This window comes from Ascaphus truei, chromosome 3, assembly GCF_040206685.1.
Source record: "Ascaphus truei isolate aAscTru1 chromosome 3, aAscTru1.hap1, whole genome shotgun sequence".
Taxonomy (NCBI): domain Eukaryota; kingdom Metazoa; phylum Chordata; class Amphibia; order Anura; family Ascaphidae; genus Ascaphus; species Ascaphus truei.
In genome coordinates, this window is record NC_134485.1 from 355,274,276 (window position 1) to 355,289,428 (window position 15,153).

At 49.2% G+C, this 15,153-nt stretch overlaps 1 protein-coding gene across 19 annotated transcripts in view; it reads right to left on the minus strand.

The window, feature by feature from the left end:
• The window catches only part of LOC142490133 (guanylate cyclase soluble subunit beta-2-like), a 431,574-nt gene that overhangs the window by 91,114 nt on the left and 325,307 nt on the right, over positions 1-15,153 (minus strand). For 18 of the 19 annotated variants that reach the window (XM_075591976.1, XM_075591975.1, XM_075591974.1 and 15 more), the window contains 2 exons: positions 14,937-15,133; positions 12,542-12,653 (listed from right to left, as the gene is read on the minus strand). In XM_075591976.1, the coding sequence (XP_075448091.1) occupies positions 12,542-12,653; positions 14,937-15,133 (309 nt within the window). The remainder of the gene's footprint in view (positions 1-12,541; positions 12,654-14,936; positions 15,134-15,153) is intronic. The other variant, XM_075591962.1, reaches the window with a different exon arrangement.

Here is a 15,153-nt window from a genome sequence, read left to right on the forward strand (position 1 = left end):
GGCGGCCGCTTGCGGCCCGCTCGGGGGCTGAGGCTCGGCCTCCTGCTGTCCCACGTAGTGTGGGCAGTGGATGGGGGTCAGTGTAGCGCGGGCAGAGGCCCCCTCCTATCCCCCCTTCACAGATACCTCAGGGCTGTCGGCGCGGGGGGTCTGGCGGCCGCTCGGAGGGGCTGAGGCACGGCCTCCTGCGGTCCCACGTGGTGTGGGCACTCGGGGGCTGAGGCACGGCCCGAAGGGCTCAGGCGCGGCCTCAGTCAGTTCCCCTCCCGGTCCCCGCGGCGTTTCCCGCAGCAAAGGGGCATGCGGCGCATGCGCTCCTCCTCGTGCTCTCACGGTGGAGTAAAGGTGCATAGCGGTGGCCGGGAAGGGGGGGGGTGGAGCGGCTGCCCCCGCGGCCTCCCCTCCCACACCTGTGGATAAACCTTAAATAAATTATATACGTGTGGTAACGTGGTATGGGTATGTGTGTGGTATGGGTATATATATATATGTGTGTGTGTGGTATGGGTATATTTGTGTGTGGTATGGGTGTATATATATGTGTGTGTATATATGTATATATATATATATATGTATATGTGTGTGTGTGTGTGGATATACGTATAGGTAATTATGGGTGTTATGTGCAGGTATGTAGGTGTTGTGACAGAAACCAGGGGTTGGTAATAAACTCCATATACAGGGCTCCCAGGATACAGAACAGTTTCTGTCCTGTCTAAGCTGAACAGGGCAGCCTCGTGGTACAGGCACTCCATTCCACAGTTTGTCTGCTGCCTGTTTTCTGTCACCTGTCATGCTGATTAGAGTTCAGGTATATAAGACCTGTTTCCTGTTTCCTCTGGGCCCCGCCCAAGAGCCTGGAAGGCTGCTGAACTGCAGAGGGGTGAGAAAGCCTCTTTCCCAAATCGCTTCATTCATTCTGTTAGTTTGTCTAAAGACTGCAAAGGTACTTATTTTGTTGGTGGAAGTGGACAAGCCACTTCCAACTCTGAGTCAGGGACATCTAAGTTTAAGTTATCGCTCAGACGAGCAGCTTTTTGTTTGGCTTTGTTTTCTGTTTAAACTGTGGCAGTCTCAGTGCCTGGGACTGAATAAACCAGGCATAGCCTGTTTAAAGGAACAGTACGTGACGTCTCATCATTTAACCTACCCTAAAAGACCGTGTTCTAACAGTCCCGGACAGACGGCGGAGCCCCGGAGTAAGCCGTTTGTCACATATGGTGGAGAATGCGGGCAGAACACTGAAAGGTCTGGGGGTTAAAGAACTTTAAAAAAAAAAAAAAAAAAAAAAGAAGGTTTTTTTTTCTCTCTCTCCAAACAAGATGGAAGACGTGGTGAGTGCGCTGGTACGCAATGTCGCTGTCCAGAAAGACGCGAATGAAGCCCAGCAACAGGCGAGTGAAACCCAGCGACAGCTGTTAATAGCCCAGCAAGAGACTAATGCAAACCAGCAAGAGACAAACCGCCTGCTGAGAGAGGAGCAAAAGCGGTTCGCTCAGGGCTTACAGCAGGAACTCGAGATCCTGAGGGGGACTATCAGTAACCTTCCACTGGCAGAGGCAGCCCCAGTTCCGAAAATGACCAGGGCAAGCCACTACCTTCAGAAGATGGGACCCTCGGATGATGTGGAAGCCTATCTTCTCACGTTTGAACGCACGGCACAGAGAGAGGGATGGCCAGAAGCTGAGTGGGCTGGTCTAATCGCACCCTTCCTAAGCGGCGAACCCCAGAAGGCTTACTTTGATCTAGAGCCAGCCGAAGCTAACGTCTATGCAAAATTGAAGTTCGAGATCCTCGCCCGCCTCGGCGTAACCACGGCTGTTCGTGCCCAAAGGTTTCACGCATGGTCCTTCACGATGGATAAAGCCACCCGAAGCCAGATGTATGACCTCATCCACCTCGCCCGGAAGTGGCTACAACCCGAGATCAACTCAGCAAGCCACATCGTGGAACGGTTGGTCATGGACCAGTTCTTGAGGAAACTTCCCTCTGCCTTACGCCGTTGGGTCAGTCGGAGTGACCCCCACAATGCGGATGAGCTTGTGGCCCTTGTAGAAAGGTACAGTGCAGCAGAAGAGCACCCGCAACCCACAGTCGTGGAGCAACCCCACTATCCGAGGTTCCAGGACTCTTCCAGAGACGGTAAAAGGGTACCGGGGTTAAGGGGCGCTGAAGAGCGGCGACCACCTTCACGCCGCTCCAGCAACAGTGGTTCGCACACTAAGGGCAATAGCCAACATGGGGAGCTGGGAAAAGGCTCTAAGTGGGACACAGACTATGTACCTAAATGTGTAAATTGTCATGAGAGGGGCCACACAGCAAAAATCTGCCCACTAAATGATGAGCCCATGCAATGCAACAGCGTGGAACCTTATTCGCTGTTGTCCCAATGTATGGGCCCTAGCCCAGAGGACCCCTTGAATAACCATCTGTGGGCATTTGTAAAGGTTAATGGTAAGAGGGTTCGGGCACTTCTTGACTCTGGGAGTATGGTCACACTAGTGTCCGAATACCTATTGCCCATTAAGAAGAAACAGGTAAACAGTTCACAAAGAGTGGCAATTTGTTGTATACATGGGGATAATCATGAATATTCCACTGTTGATGTTTTTTTTGAAACAGAATTTGGTTCTTTAGATTTCAAGGTGGGTGTTGTACCCAAACTGGCACATGATGTGTTAATAGGGACCGACTTTCCCCATTTTCTAAAAATGTGGTCCCCAGCTCAGAATAGCGCCCAGAGTTCAATAGCAGACCATAACGAAGTGTTAGAAGAAACAAATCCTTTCCCTTTTTCAGAAATGGAGGTTGACGAGGGCCCAAATAAGAAGGGGGAAAAGGAGGAGTGCTGTGAAATTCCCTTCCCCATCACTACTTTGGTAGGGAATACCCCAAATCAAGATGTTGATCAGGCACTTACCACCCCAGTACAGGATAAGACCCTCGCTGACCTAGAGGTCAGTCCTGGGAGTTTTAAGAAGGCCCAGTGGGAGGACCCCACATTAGCGGTAGCAAGGGGAAATATACGGGACCAGAATAGTACTCATGGCCAACCAGATAGGTCACTTGCTTACCCCTACTTCGAGGTAGAGAACGACCTAGTATATCGGGTTGATAAAAGAAAATCAGTTACAACTAAACAATTGTTGGTACCACGGACATTCCGTAACGTAGTATTACACCTCGCACATAGTCATCCATTGGGGGGACACCTAGGGGTGGAAAAGACAAAAGAAAAGGTTCTCCGAAGCTTTTATTGGCCTGGGGTTCTGGCAGAAATTACAAACTATTGTTCCTCATGCCCAGAATGTCAGATCACCGCCCCGTTCAAAGCATACCGCAGCCCATTGGTACCCCTTCCCATAATAGAGGTACCATTTGACCGGATTGCTATGGATCTAGTAGGACCCCTAATAAAGTCTGCTAGGGGACATCAGCATATATTGGTAATATTAGATTATGCTACCCGATATCCGGAGGCAGTTCCCCTACGTAGCACCTCTGCTAAAAACATAGCAAAAGAGTTAGTACTTCTGTTTTCCCGGGTCGGAATTCCTAAAGAGATCTTATCTGACCAGGGAACACCATTTATGTCCCAAGTAACAAAAGAGCTATGTAAACTCCTAAAAATCAAGCATCTCAGAACCTCAGTCTATCATCCACAAACAGATGGTTTAGTGGAAAGGTTCAATAAAACCTTAAAGAGCATGTTACGCCGGGCGGTCGATAAGGATGGGAAAAACTGGGACTGTTTGTTACCATACCTGTTATTTGCCATTAGGGAAGTTCCCCAGTCATCCACAGGCTTCTCCCCGTTTGAACTATTGTATGGCCGACATCCAAGGGGCTTACTGGATATAGCCAAAGAAACTTGGGAACACGAGGTTACCCCTTACAGAAGTGTAATAGAGCATGTTGCCCAAATGCAGGACCGCATTGCTGCAGTCCTACCCATAGTGAGGGAATACATGGAGAAAGCTCAAGAAGCACAAAGGAATACGTATAATAAGGGTGCTAGGGTCAGAATTTTTTTTCCAGGTGATAGGGTACTAGTTCTGGTTCCCACCGTGGAGAGTAAATTCCTTGCTAAATGGCATGGGCCATATGAGGTCTTGGAAAGAGTGGGAGAAGTAAATTATAGGGTAAGGCAGCCAGGTAGGAGGAAACCTGAGCAAATTTACCATATAAACCTACTCAAGCCCTGGAAAGATAGAGAGGTCTTGTTAACCCTAGTACCCCCAGGTCCGTCAGAGAATCAAGAAACTGACCCAGAGGTTAGCATAGCTGAAACACTGTCCGTGCATCAGAAACGAGAGGTCCAGAGTTTAGTGAGAAGGAACAAAGAAATCTTCTCTACACAGCCAGGTAAAACTAACGTAATTAAACATGACATAGTCTCTGAACCGGGGGTCCGAGTTAACCTTAAACCGTACCGAATCCCAGAGGCCAAGAGAGAGGCTATAAGTTTAGAGGTTAAAAAAATGCTAAAACTAGGCGTAATTGAGGAATCCCAAAGTGGGTGGAACAGCCCTATAGTTTTAGTCCCAAAGCCAGACGGTACAACAAGGTTTTGTAATGACTACCGGAAACTAAACGCGGTGTCAAAATTTGATACTTATCCTATGCCCAGGGTGGATGAACTTGTAGAGAGACTGGGCAAAGCCCGATATCTCACAACCCTAGACCTAACAAAAGGGTACTGGCAGGTTCCCCTCACAGAAAGGGCAAAAGAAAAAACAGCCTTCTCAACCCCAGACGGCCTCTTTCAATATAAGGTGCTGCCTTTTGGCTTACATGGAGCTCCCGCCACATTCCAAAGAATGATGGATAAAATTTTAAAACCACATGTTCGGTACGCTGCCGCCTACCTGGATGATGTGGTAATCCATAGTGAAGATTGGCAGTCCCACCTTCCAAAGGTCCAAGCTGTGCTCGACGCAGTTCGGTCTGCTGGACTAACTGCTAACCCCGCTAAATGCACTATTGGTCTGGAGGAGGCCAAGTATCTGGGGTATTCTATTGGTAGAGGGTTACTCAAACCACAAACACTCAAAGTAGAGGCGATACAAAATTGGCCAAGGCCAGTCACAAAAAAACAAGTAAGGACCTTTTTGGGGTTAATTGGCTACTATAGGAGGTTTATTCCCAATTTTGCAACTAAGGCAACCCCACTAACCGACCTCACAAAAGCAAGAGGACCGCTAATGGTAAAGTGGTCCCCCGAAGCCGAACAGGCCTTTAGAAGCCTGAAAGAAGCTCTCTGTGCCCAACCAGTGTTGGTCACACCTGACTTCTCCAAAGAGTTCGTAGTCCAAACCGACGCATCTGAGGTAGGGCTGGGGGCGGTACTCTCCCAGGAGTCTCAAGGGGAGGAGCACCCCATCCTTTATTTAAGTAGGAAACTAAATCCCCAGGAGAAAAATTACTCCATAGTCGAGAAAGAGTGTCTCGCAATAAAGTGGGCTGTAGAGACACTCAAGTATTATCTGTTGGGGAGAAAGTTCCGATTGGTCACAGATCATGCACCCCTTACCTGGATGTGTCAAAATAGGGAGAAGAACGCTAGGGTGACCAGGTGGTTCCTAAGCCTACAGCCCTTTAAATTTTCTGTGGAACACAGGTCGGGGCACAAACATGGCAATGCCGACGGGTTGTCAAGGATGCACTCCCTAATATCCATGGTCGCTCACCCCTCGAGGTCTGAGCTGGGGGGGAGGATATGTGACAGAAACCAGGGGTTGGTAATAAACTCCATATACAGGGCTCCCAGGATACTGAACAGTTTCTGTCCTGTCTAAGCTGAACAGGGCAGCCTCGTGGTACAGGCACTCCATTCCACAGTTTGTCTGCTGCCTGTTTTCTGTCACCTGTCATGCTGATTAGAGTTCAGGTATATAAGACCTGTTTCCTGTTTCCTCTGGGCCCCGCCCAAGAGCCTGGAAGGCTGCTGAACTGCAGAGGGGTGAGAAAGCCTCTTTCCCAAATCGCTTCATTCATTCTGTTAGTTTGTCTAAAGACTGCAAAGGTACTTATTTTGTTGGTGGAAGTGGACAAGCCACTTCCAACTCTGAGTCAGGGACATCTAAGTTTAAGTTATCGCTCAGACGAGCAGCTTTTTGTTTGGCTTTGTTTTCTGTTTAAACTGTGGCAGTCTCAGTGCCTGGGACTGAATAAACCAGGCATAGCCTGTTTAAAGGAACAGTACGTGACGTCTCATCATTTAACCTACCCTAAAAGACCGTGTTCTAACAGTCCCGGACAGACGGCGGAGCCCCGGAGTAAGCCGTTTGTCACAGTGTGTATGTATGTATATGGGTATGTATAAATAGGTATATACGTATGTATATGAGTATGTATAAATAGGTATATACGTAGGTGGATATATATTATATACATTTTGTTAGGATGCGCAAACAGACATAGGTGTTTGTGCGGTTACATGCATATATATGTATGTGTATATAGGCATGTATACGTAGGTGGATATATGTATATGCTAGGGCAGCCGCTCTTAGTGGTTGCGGCCCTGGCCCGGGGGTAAGCGCGATGGTGGAGAGCGGCCAAGGTTGGCGCTTCACAGTCTGCTCTCGCAGTTCAAGTTTAGGCGCGGGGGACACACGCTGATGCGCTCGGGGCATGGGCAAGTGGGTGCCTGACTGCTCCCGGCGGCAGTTGCCCGCCCATGAGGGGGGACGGGGCAGATAGGCTGGCACAAGCTTCCCATATGGGGGACTCTGGTTGGCGGGGGAGCCTGCCCCCGCGACACGTTGCAGATTGCCTCCCCCCCCTCTTATGGTCTCAAACTCAGAATATGCTGCATTGGGAGTTATATGGTGTCAATAGAGCTCTTTATATTGGGACATTATAAGCTATATAAATATACTCCTAGTAAATATTAGATAATTACTTGTTAATGGGAATCACAATGTTAAGCATTTATGCATGGTTACTTTTATCTGAATTCCCCAATTAATTCATGTGGATGGGCGCATGTGCAGGCGCATGTGTGGGTGGATAGGTGCGTGGGCACAGGTAGATGGACATATGGGTAGGCACATCGGGATGAATGTATGTAGTCACAGTTGGATGTATACGTGTGTAGGACATACTTGAAAAAGAGAGGTAACTCTCAATGTATTACTTCCTGGTAAAATATTTTATAACTAAATAAATGCACGTAGATGTGTAAGCTTGTGTAGAGGCACACATAGATGGGTGCATGTGTGGGGGGGGCACGCGTAGACGTGGATGTGTATGGGCACGTGGATGTATATGGGCACACGTGGATGTGGATAGGCACATGTGGATGTGTGCGGGTGTGTATGGGCACCACACGTGGGTGTGTATGGGCACACGTGGATGTGTGCGAGTGCGTATGGGCACACGTACATGCGCGCGTGGGTGTATGGGCGCGCGTGTGTATGGGGGCACACGTAGATGCGCGCGTGGGTGTATGGGCGCGCGTGTGTATGGGGGCACACGTAGATGCGCGTGGGTGTATATGGGCACACGGAGATGCGCGCGCGTGTATATATGGGCACGCAGATGCGCGTGTGTATATGGGCACACGGAGATGCGCGTGTATATAGGCACACGGAGATGCGCGCATGTGTTTATGGGCACACGGAGATGCGCGCGCGCAGGTGTATATGGGCACACGGAGATGGGCGCGTGTGTGTATAAGGTCACACGGGGATGCGCGCGTGTGTATAAGGTCACGCGGAGATGCGCGCGCGCGTGTATATGGGCTCACGGAGATGCGCGCGTGTGTATATGGGCACACGGAGATGCGCGCGTGTGTATATGGGCACACGGAGAGGCGCGCGTGTGTATATGGGCACACGGAGAGGCGCGTGTGTGTGTGGGCACGCGTAGAGGAGTTCGCGGGTATGGGCACGCGTAGAGGCGTGAGCGTGTAGGGGCACACGTAGATGCGTGTGGTCCCACGTGGAGTGTGTAGATGCGGGCGCGCACCCGTGCAGGATACGGGCACGTGGGGATTTAGACATGTGCATGGGCACGTGGGGATGTGCTTGGGCACGTAGGGTGTATTCAGTTGTGTAGGCGTATACTACATGGGTATGGGCACATGTGGGCATGTACATGCGTGCGGGCGTATACATGCGTAGGGGCGTATGCATGCGTATGGGCACATGTAGGCGTAGGCATGCGTATGGGCACATGTAGGCGTATACAGGTGTGGGCACATGTAGGCGTATACATGTGAATGGGCACGGGTAGATGTATATAGGGTATGTTGAACCGTGCGTAATATTGATCAGTGTTAATAGGTAAGCTGTTTAAATAGGCTGTTTATAGTAGATTGGGTTTTGTATCTTCCCTTCCTCCTCCACCCCCCCCCCCCCCCTCACCATTGTTATGAGCCAAGCTGTTGGTCTGGATTCAATAAACTCTTAAGCCTGTCAGGTTTTAGATAAGTAAATGTTACTGTGGTTATAATAACGAATAAGGGAGCTGCATGGCGCTGTAGGGGCAAGGGGGACAGGTACGATTATAGTCGTGCCACGTGTTGGTGGCGAACTGGTTCGAATGCAGGGTAGAGGAACGTTTATTGTTTTGAGCTGATCTTGTCTACCTCTGTCCAGCCAGGTGGCATACTCTTTAAAATTTGTTTAGCAGCAATTTGCACTGCATTTCCCGGTGTGCCCACTAATGGCCGGCAGCTTCCCTTCCTCCTCCACCCCCCCCCCCCCCATCACCATTGTTATGAGCCAAGCTGTTGGTCTGGATTCAATAAACTCTTAAGCCTGTCAGGTTTTAGATAAGTAAATGTTACTGTGGTTATAATAACGAATAAGGGAGCTGCATGGCGCTGTAGGGGCAAGGGGGGCAGGTACGATTATAGTCGTGCCACGTGTTGGTGGCAAACTGGTTTGAATGCAGGGTAGAGGAACGTTTATTGTTTTGAGCTGATCTTGTCTACCTCTGTCCAGCCGGGTGGCATACTCTTTAAAATTTGTTTAGCAGCAATTTGCACTGCATTTCCTCGAATAGTTCTTCAGGAGTTCGGTTAAGGTGACCGTTTTGATATTCAAGCCGTCTAATAGTGGATGGGGTTTTGATGGTAGATTCTGCTATTGCGTTAAGGTGCTGGTTAAGCGGTTGTCAGTTGACTGAGGTGTGGTGCTGTCTTGAGAGCAAGGTAAACAGCACAGATGGTGTGAGGTGCTGGTGTCTCACAGGACTGGGTACACACCTCAAGACACTTTGAATCAATCAAAGACATTACCCATGATATGGGAAAGGTGACCCCCGCCCACCCCCATTCGTTGGCTAATTGGTGGAAGCCATACCGATGAGGACTGGCAAACCTACCTTATTCACCTCGTCAGCAATTATGTTTCTAAGGGGGAACTGGGCAGCCTGCGTTGGTGCACCTACATTATAGTCCCTTGGCCAGGTATGGTGGCGGGGGTGGCCGGTTTAAGTGTGCGCTTGAATGTATTTCGGCGGCTCTGGTGGTCGGCATAGTTGCCGTAGCCTAGCACGCCATTTAGATAGTCTCAGCAAGCACACTTCACAGAGTAGTTGGATAGTTAAGGGCCTAGGCACGCGCAGTTCAGTGGGTGTCTTCCGCAGCAGGGCATCGATAGCCGAGCAGCTTAGCCGTCAAGCCGAGGCGGAAACATGGTGTCAAGCAGGCCAGCGCAGGGTGGCAGACAAGGCCGTGGTGGCTTCCCCACAGGTCACGCGCTAGGCAGGAGTCAGGCGCCAGGGTTGCTCCTCGTGGGAAGGGGGCGTCGCAGCGTAGGGTGCGGCAGCACAATGCGGGAGTTGGGAGCCGCGCGCAGGGCGGCAGCCTTCGTACACAGGCTACAAGGGAGGGCGTCACTGTGGGTAGGTCAGGCCCTAGCGTGGAAGGGGAGGCCTACGGCCACTGTGACGCAGGTTAAGGACCAGGCGGGAGTCAGGAGCCACGCGCAGGGCGGCAGCCTTTGGCCACAGACCGCAGGGCGTCACGGTGGGTATGTCGGCCCCAGCAGTAATGGGGAGGCCTAGGGCCACTGTGATGCAGGACAAGGCGGATGGAGGGCCTCAGGCCACCGTGACGCGAGACAGGGTGTCACGGCACGCCAACGGCCACCCGCTGCCGACGCGGGCGGTGTAGCTTTAAGGAGATCACCTGCAGAATCGGCAGGATTGAGACGACCAGGACGGCCACCCGCAACCGCGGGCGGCGCCAATGCTTTAATCAATGGACGTAGCAGCCGCTGACAGCAGCTGAAAGCGGGTGCACTCTGGCCGGCGGGCAAGGAACCCGGCGTAGAGCGACCATGCGGCTGCCCCAGGACACCAAGGACCGGTAAGGAACCTGCAGCGGTAAATTGGGGGCGGTTGCACAACGGGATGAGCGCGTTTAGGAACTTGGTTGGTGGCAGAAATCCCAGGTGGCGCAGCAGGGGTAAGGCGAGACCAGGGCCTGCGCGGGCACTATACTAGCGGCACATTGCGCAGCAGGGAAGGCAATTTTCACGACAGCATTGATAGGCATGCTACAAGCTTTGCACCAGATACCGTTCCGGCAGCCTCCAGACTGATCCCGGTGTCTCCTAATCCAACTTTAACCACGGCCGGGGTCACTGGCGCCGTAAATCCCATCCCAGTGCCATCAGCCTGACCCCGGTGTCTTTCAATTCTTCAGCCACGGCCGGGGTCATGGGCACTGTAGCTGCCCCACCCGGCAGCATCACGCACTGCACAGGCGGTGGGGCAGCCCCTGCCGGCGGTTGATGGGGACCAAGGACCGGTAAGGGACCTGCAGCGGTAAATTGGGGGCGGTTGCACAACGGGATGAGCGCGTTTAGGAAGTTGGTTGGCGGCAGAAATCCCCGGTGGCGCAGCTGGGGTAAGGCGAGACCAGGGCCTGCGCGGGCACTATACTAGCGGCACATAGCGCAGCAGGGAAGGCAATTTTCACGACAGCATTGATAGGCATGCTACAAGCTTTGCACCAGATACCGTTCCGGCAGCCTCCAGCCTGATCCCGGTGTCTCCTAATCCAACTTTAACCACGGCCGGGGTCACTGGCGCCGTAAATCCCATCCCAGTGCCATCAACCTGACCCCGGTGTCTTTCAATTCTTCAGCCACGGCCGGGGTCATGGGCACTGTAGCTGCCCCACCTGGCAGCATCACGCGCTGCACAGGCGGTGGGGCAGCCCCTGCCGGCGGTTGATGGGGACACGCCGTGGAAGGTATGGCATTCGGCGTATCTGGTAATGGTAAGGGGTCGCGGGTAGGGCGACATCAGGGCTATATGGCAAGGCGTCACGGTTGGCAGGGTTCGACACGGAGCGAGCAAGGGAAGAGGCGTGGTCCAGTCCACCGCCAGGGTCGCTTCCCCGGGGGTCACAGAGGGCGGGTATGAAGCCGGCAGCAGTAGGAAAGGGCTAGCTGCGAGACAGGATAAACGCGTTTGCAGGTTGTTTAGCTTCGCAGGGGGATTGGGCAGCTTGCAGGGGGAGAAATCCCAGATAGCGCGGGGCAGTGGTGGCCTGCAGCTCCGGGTGATGAATAGCGCAGCGGAGAAAGAGATTTTCAGTGCATCTTTAAGAAGCATGACAAGTTGAGTAACTGATGCTCCGGGCGCGATTGGTATCCCCAGGTGGAACGGTAAGGACAAACCAGGGCTGGTAGATGAGCTAGTCATGCCAGGCGGGATAGACTTATTTAAGTTTGCGGGAGGGCTTGGAGAGGGTTCTGGCAGGGTTGGCGGTACGGGCCTAGTTTAAGGGGGGTTAAATAGGCCCGTCGGTGGCGGCTCTTGGGGGGTAGGTGCTTGTTCTTGCCAGACTGGGAGCTGGGCCGTTTGAGCCCGGGGGGAGTACGAGCGGGCAAGGTCAGTTATCCATGACCTCGAGAGCCCGCTCGCGTAGGGGACACGAGGTCAGCGGTTCGAGGGCCAACTGACCGTCCCCTCCCCCTCCTGTCAAAGGAGCACTCTGGCAGGGAGTGCATTTACCCCATTAGGTTTTCTGTATAAATAAATAGCCGCGGCCATTTTACCTCCAGTTCCCGTTTCCTGTCTTTATTTGTACGTTACATGTGGGTACAAGGCGGGGGGGAGAGGGGAACCGCCTGGATCCTCCCTGGTCATGGTTTACCGAGAAATGCATGTGTGAACCTTGTGTACAGGCCGCTCCGTCACAGATGTATACACTTAGTACTACAGATTCAAGAAGAATTAACTTCATAATGTATTGCTATCAGAGAAATATTTCATACAACATTGTCCAAAATGACTTTACAGTACAGCTGTTCCACTTCCCTAATGTAATAGGACATGTTTGGATGATAACTGTTAATTGGTAGTAAGGTTGAGTGCTTGTGATGAGATGTCTATATTACGCTCTCTTCTTTTTCATTCCTTTGCCATTACGGCCAGCACTGCATTTTACAATTTCCCCATTTTCTTCTGCAATTCAGGAAGCCAATGCTTTCCTACAGACACTGAAAATTCTTTGGAATGAAAGAATCTACATTTACATCAAAAATGGTGTTTGAATGTAAAAATCACTCACCTCTTCCAAACATCACAACATTACTGATGATACTCCAGTAGGATTTCTTAAACTGCCCAGGAGACGACATCATATTTGTATCTATTCTCTGCTTTACGTCAGCAGTTTCCTGCTGATACAGTATGAAGTGCACTTGATTGTAAAAGACATAACTATTGAGAGACAATTTTGCGGCTTTAAGGTAAAATTGAGACTTCCAATATAACTCACCTTTTTCAATTGCTCATAAATTAAAAATTTACCAATCCATCTAAAATGTTGGATTTCAGGTCAGATTAGAAAGGTGAATGTTTGTTTGTGGAAAGTTTGAGTACAATCTGTTAAATTGTTTTTGAGTTACAGTACAGGGGAGAAAAATTAGGTGTATTAAAGCAGCATTTCAAGCAATATCTTACGTGTGTTTTAAAAAAAAATCAGTTCTGTACTATGAGAAAATACTTGTGAATTTAAAAATTAAAAAAAATGTTTTAAAGACATTTGTAATGTTTCTAATGTAGGAAGCATTTCCAAACTGACAGCCCCCTTCTGATAGGCTCTGGCTCTTGAGACCCACCCTCTCTAGCAGTGAACCAATTTGTATCTAGTAACTGCCCAGTCAATCATATTCCAGGAACTACATTTCCCATAATGCTGTGCAAGAACTGAATTAAATAGCCCAGAGCAAGAGATTAATTACAGGAGAACAGATTGATCTGCAGCTTAGCTAAACACTTGTCAGTGTGCAGATTGTATTGATGCACATATTCAAAGGGAACAATTTTTTTTTTATTTATTTTTTTTTTTTTTTTTTAAACGGCAGCTTGAACTGCAGCTTTAAAAGTTTGTACCCTATAGTTTAACATGGGAAGTTTCAGGCCCCTGTAACTCAAAGAGGAAAGAATGGATTTGTATGAAACTTGGTGTGGAGTTAGTGGCTATGGGGTAGAAGTATCTTGTAGTGGTTGGTTTTTAAAAGGATAAGGTGTTTTGGAGAAATTTAAGGTTAAAAGATAAAAAAATGTCCCGGGCAGCACCATCTACTCTATTTATATGGGGGAATCTGAAGTCTCCATGCTCACTTCTTTCTCTTCACATCGGTGAGTTCAAACTACAGTTCCCCCTACTCACCCTTTTCTCCGCCTTCCCCCCCCCCCCCAGAACTGATGTCCGATGGACCCGTCCACACTGTACGTCCTCTGCTCCTCACTCATGGTCTCTGCCCACTCTGTCCATCGAGCAATTGGCTCCTCGCAGCGATGGGCAGTTATCAAGGTAAGATAGATATGTGGGACAATTAGTGTGGTTAAATAGATATGAGGGGCAGTTACTGAGGTAAAATAGATATGGAGGGCAGTTACTGAGGAATATAGATATGAGGGACAGTTATATGAAGGGCAGTTACTCAGGCACAAAAAATATTAAGGGCAATTACTGGAAATAGATATGAGGGAGAGTGATCGAAGTAAAATAGATATGAGGGGCAGTTACTGAGGTAAAATAGATACGAGGGGCAGTAACAAAGTTAAATATATATGAGGGGCAAATACTGAGGCAAAAAGATATTAGGGCAATTATTGAGGCAAAACAGATAATGTATGAGGGGCAGTTACTGAAGAAAAATAGATATGCTGGGCAGTTACTGAGGCAAAAAAGATATTAAGGGCAATTACTGGAAATAGATATGAGGGGGAGTTACTGAGGTAAAATAGATACAGTATGAGGGGCGGTTAATGAGGTAAAATAGATGCAGTATGAGGGACAGTTGCTGAGGTAAATTAGATGCAGTAGCACATTCATAGTTATGGTTGGATTGAGACTTCCATTATAACCCCCCTCTTTTAGTTACTCATAACGCTCCCATAAATTCAACAATCAGACTGAAATTTTGGATTTCAGGTCGGATTGGCAAGGTGAAAGTTTGAACACAATCGGTTGTATCCATTTGATACAATTGTACAACATGTGATTGCGACGTATCTATGAACAATTTCATAGTGAGGCATATGAATGAAAGAGCCTTGTGATCAATTGCTATATATGGTCCATAGGATAAAAACCATAGAAATTCAATGGAAAAAACTTTGTGGAGTGACACCTTAACTTCAAAATGTACAGCGTTTTGAAGGGTTTGCTTTCAAACCTTAACTACTGTACACTTTAACAATTTTTTTCCAATTGAATATCTATAGAGATTGAACAGATATAAAGCCATTTGTGCTATTTTCAGAAATAATCTTGTTTTGAATGTGAGTATAGGTCTATCAGCAGTCCAACTGAGTAGTTTACTCCCAGTAGGTAACCGCTCGTACAGTAAATAACCATTGATGAATATCATGAATGAAAATATATGCAGAGCATACAAGCCTTCACGTAGTAGTTTTCTGAACATTGCTCACTTTGCAATCACTTCCAGTACCTGATTTTCACAGAAGTGTTTTTTATCTTGTGAATCCTGCCTCTGTTTGCATGTTTTCTTGTGTCCTTTAGACTTCTGAAGAACTTCAAATATCACATGTTCCTTCTTTCCTGTACGCTCCTTTTCTTGACTTTGATAAATAATCTGCATGGTTACATCACTGTTAAAAAAGTCTTTTGCAACGCATTCGATTATTCCTGTGAGAAAAGGATAAGGA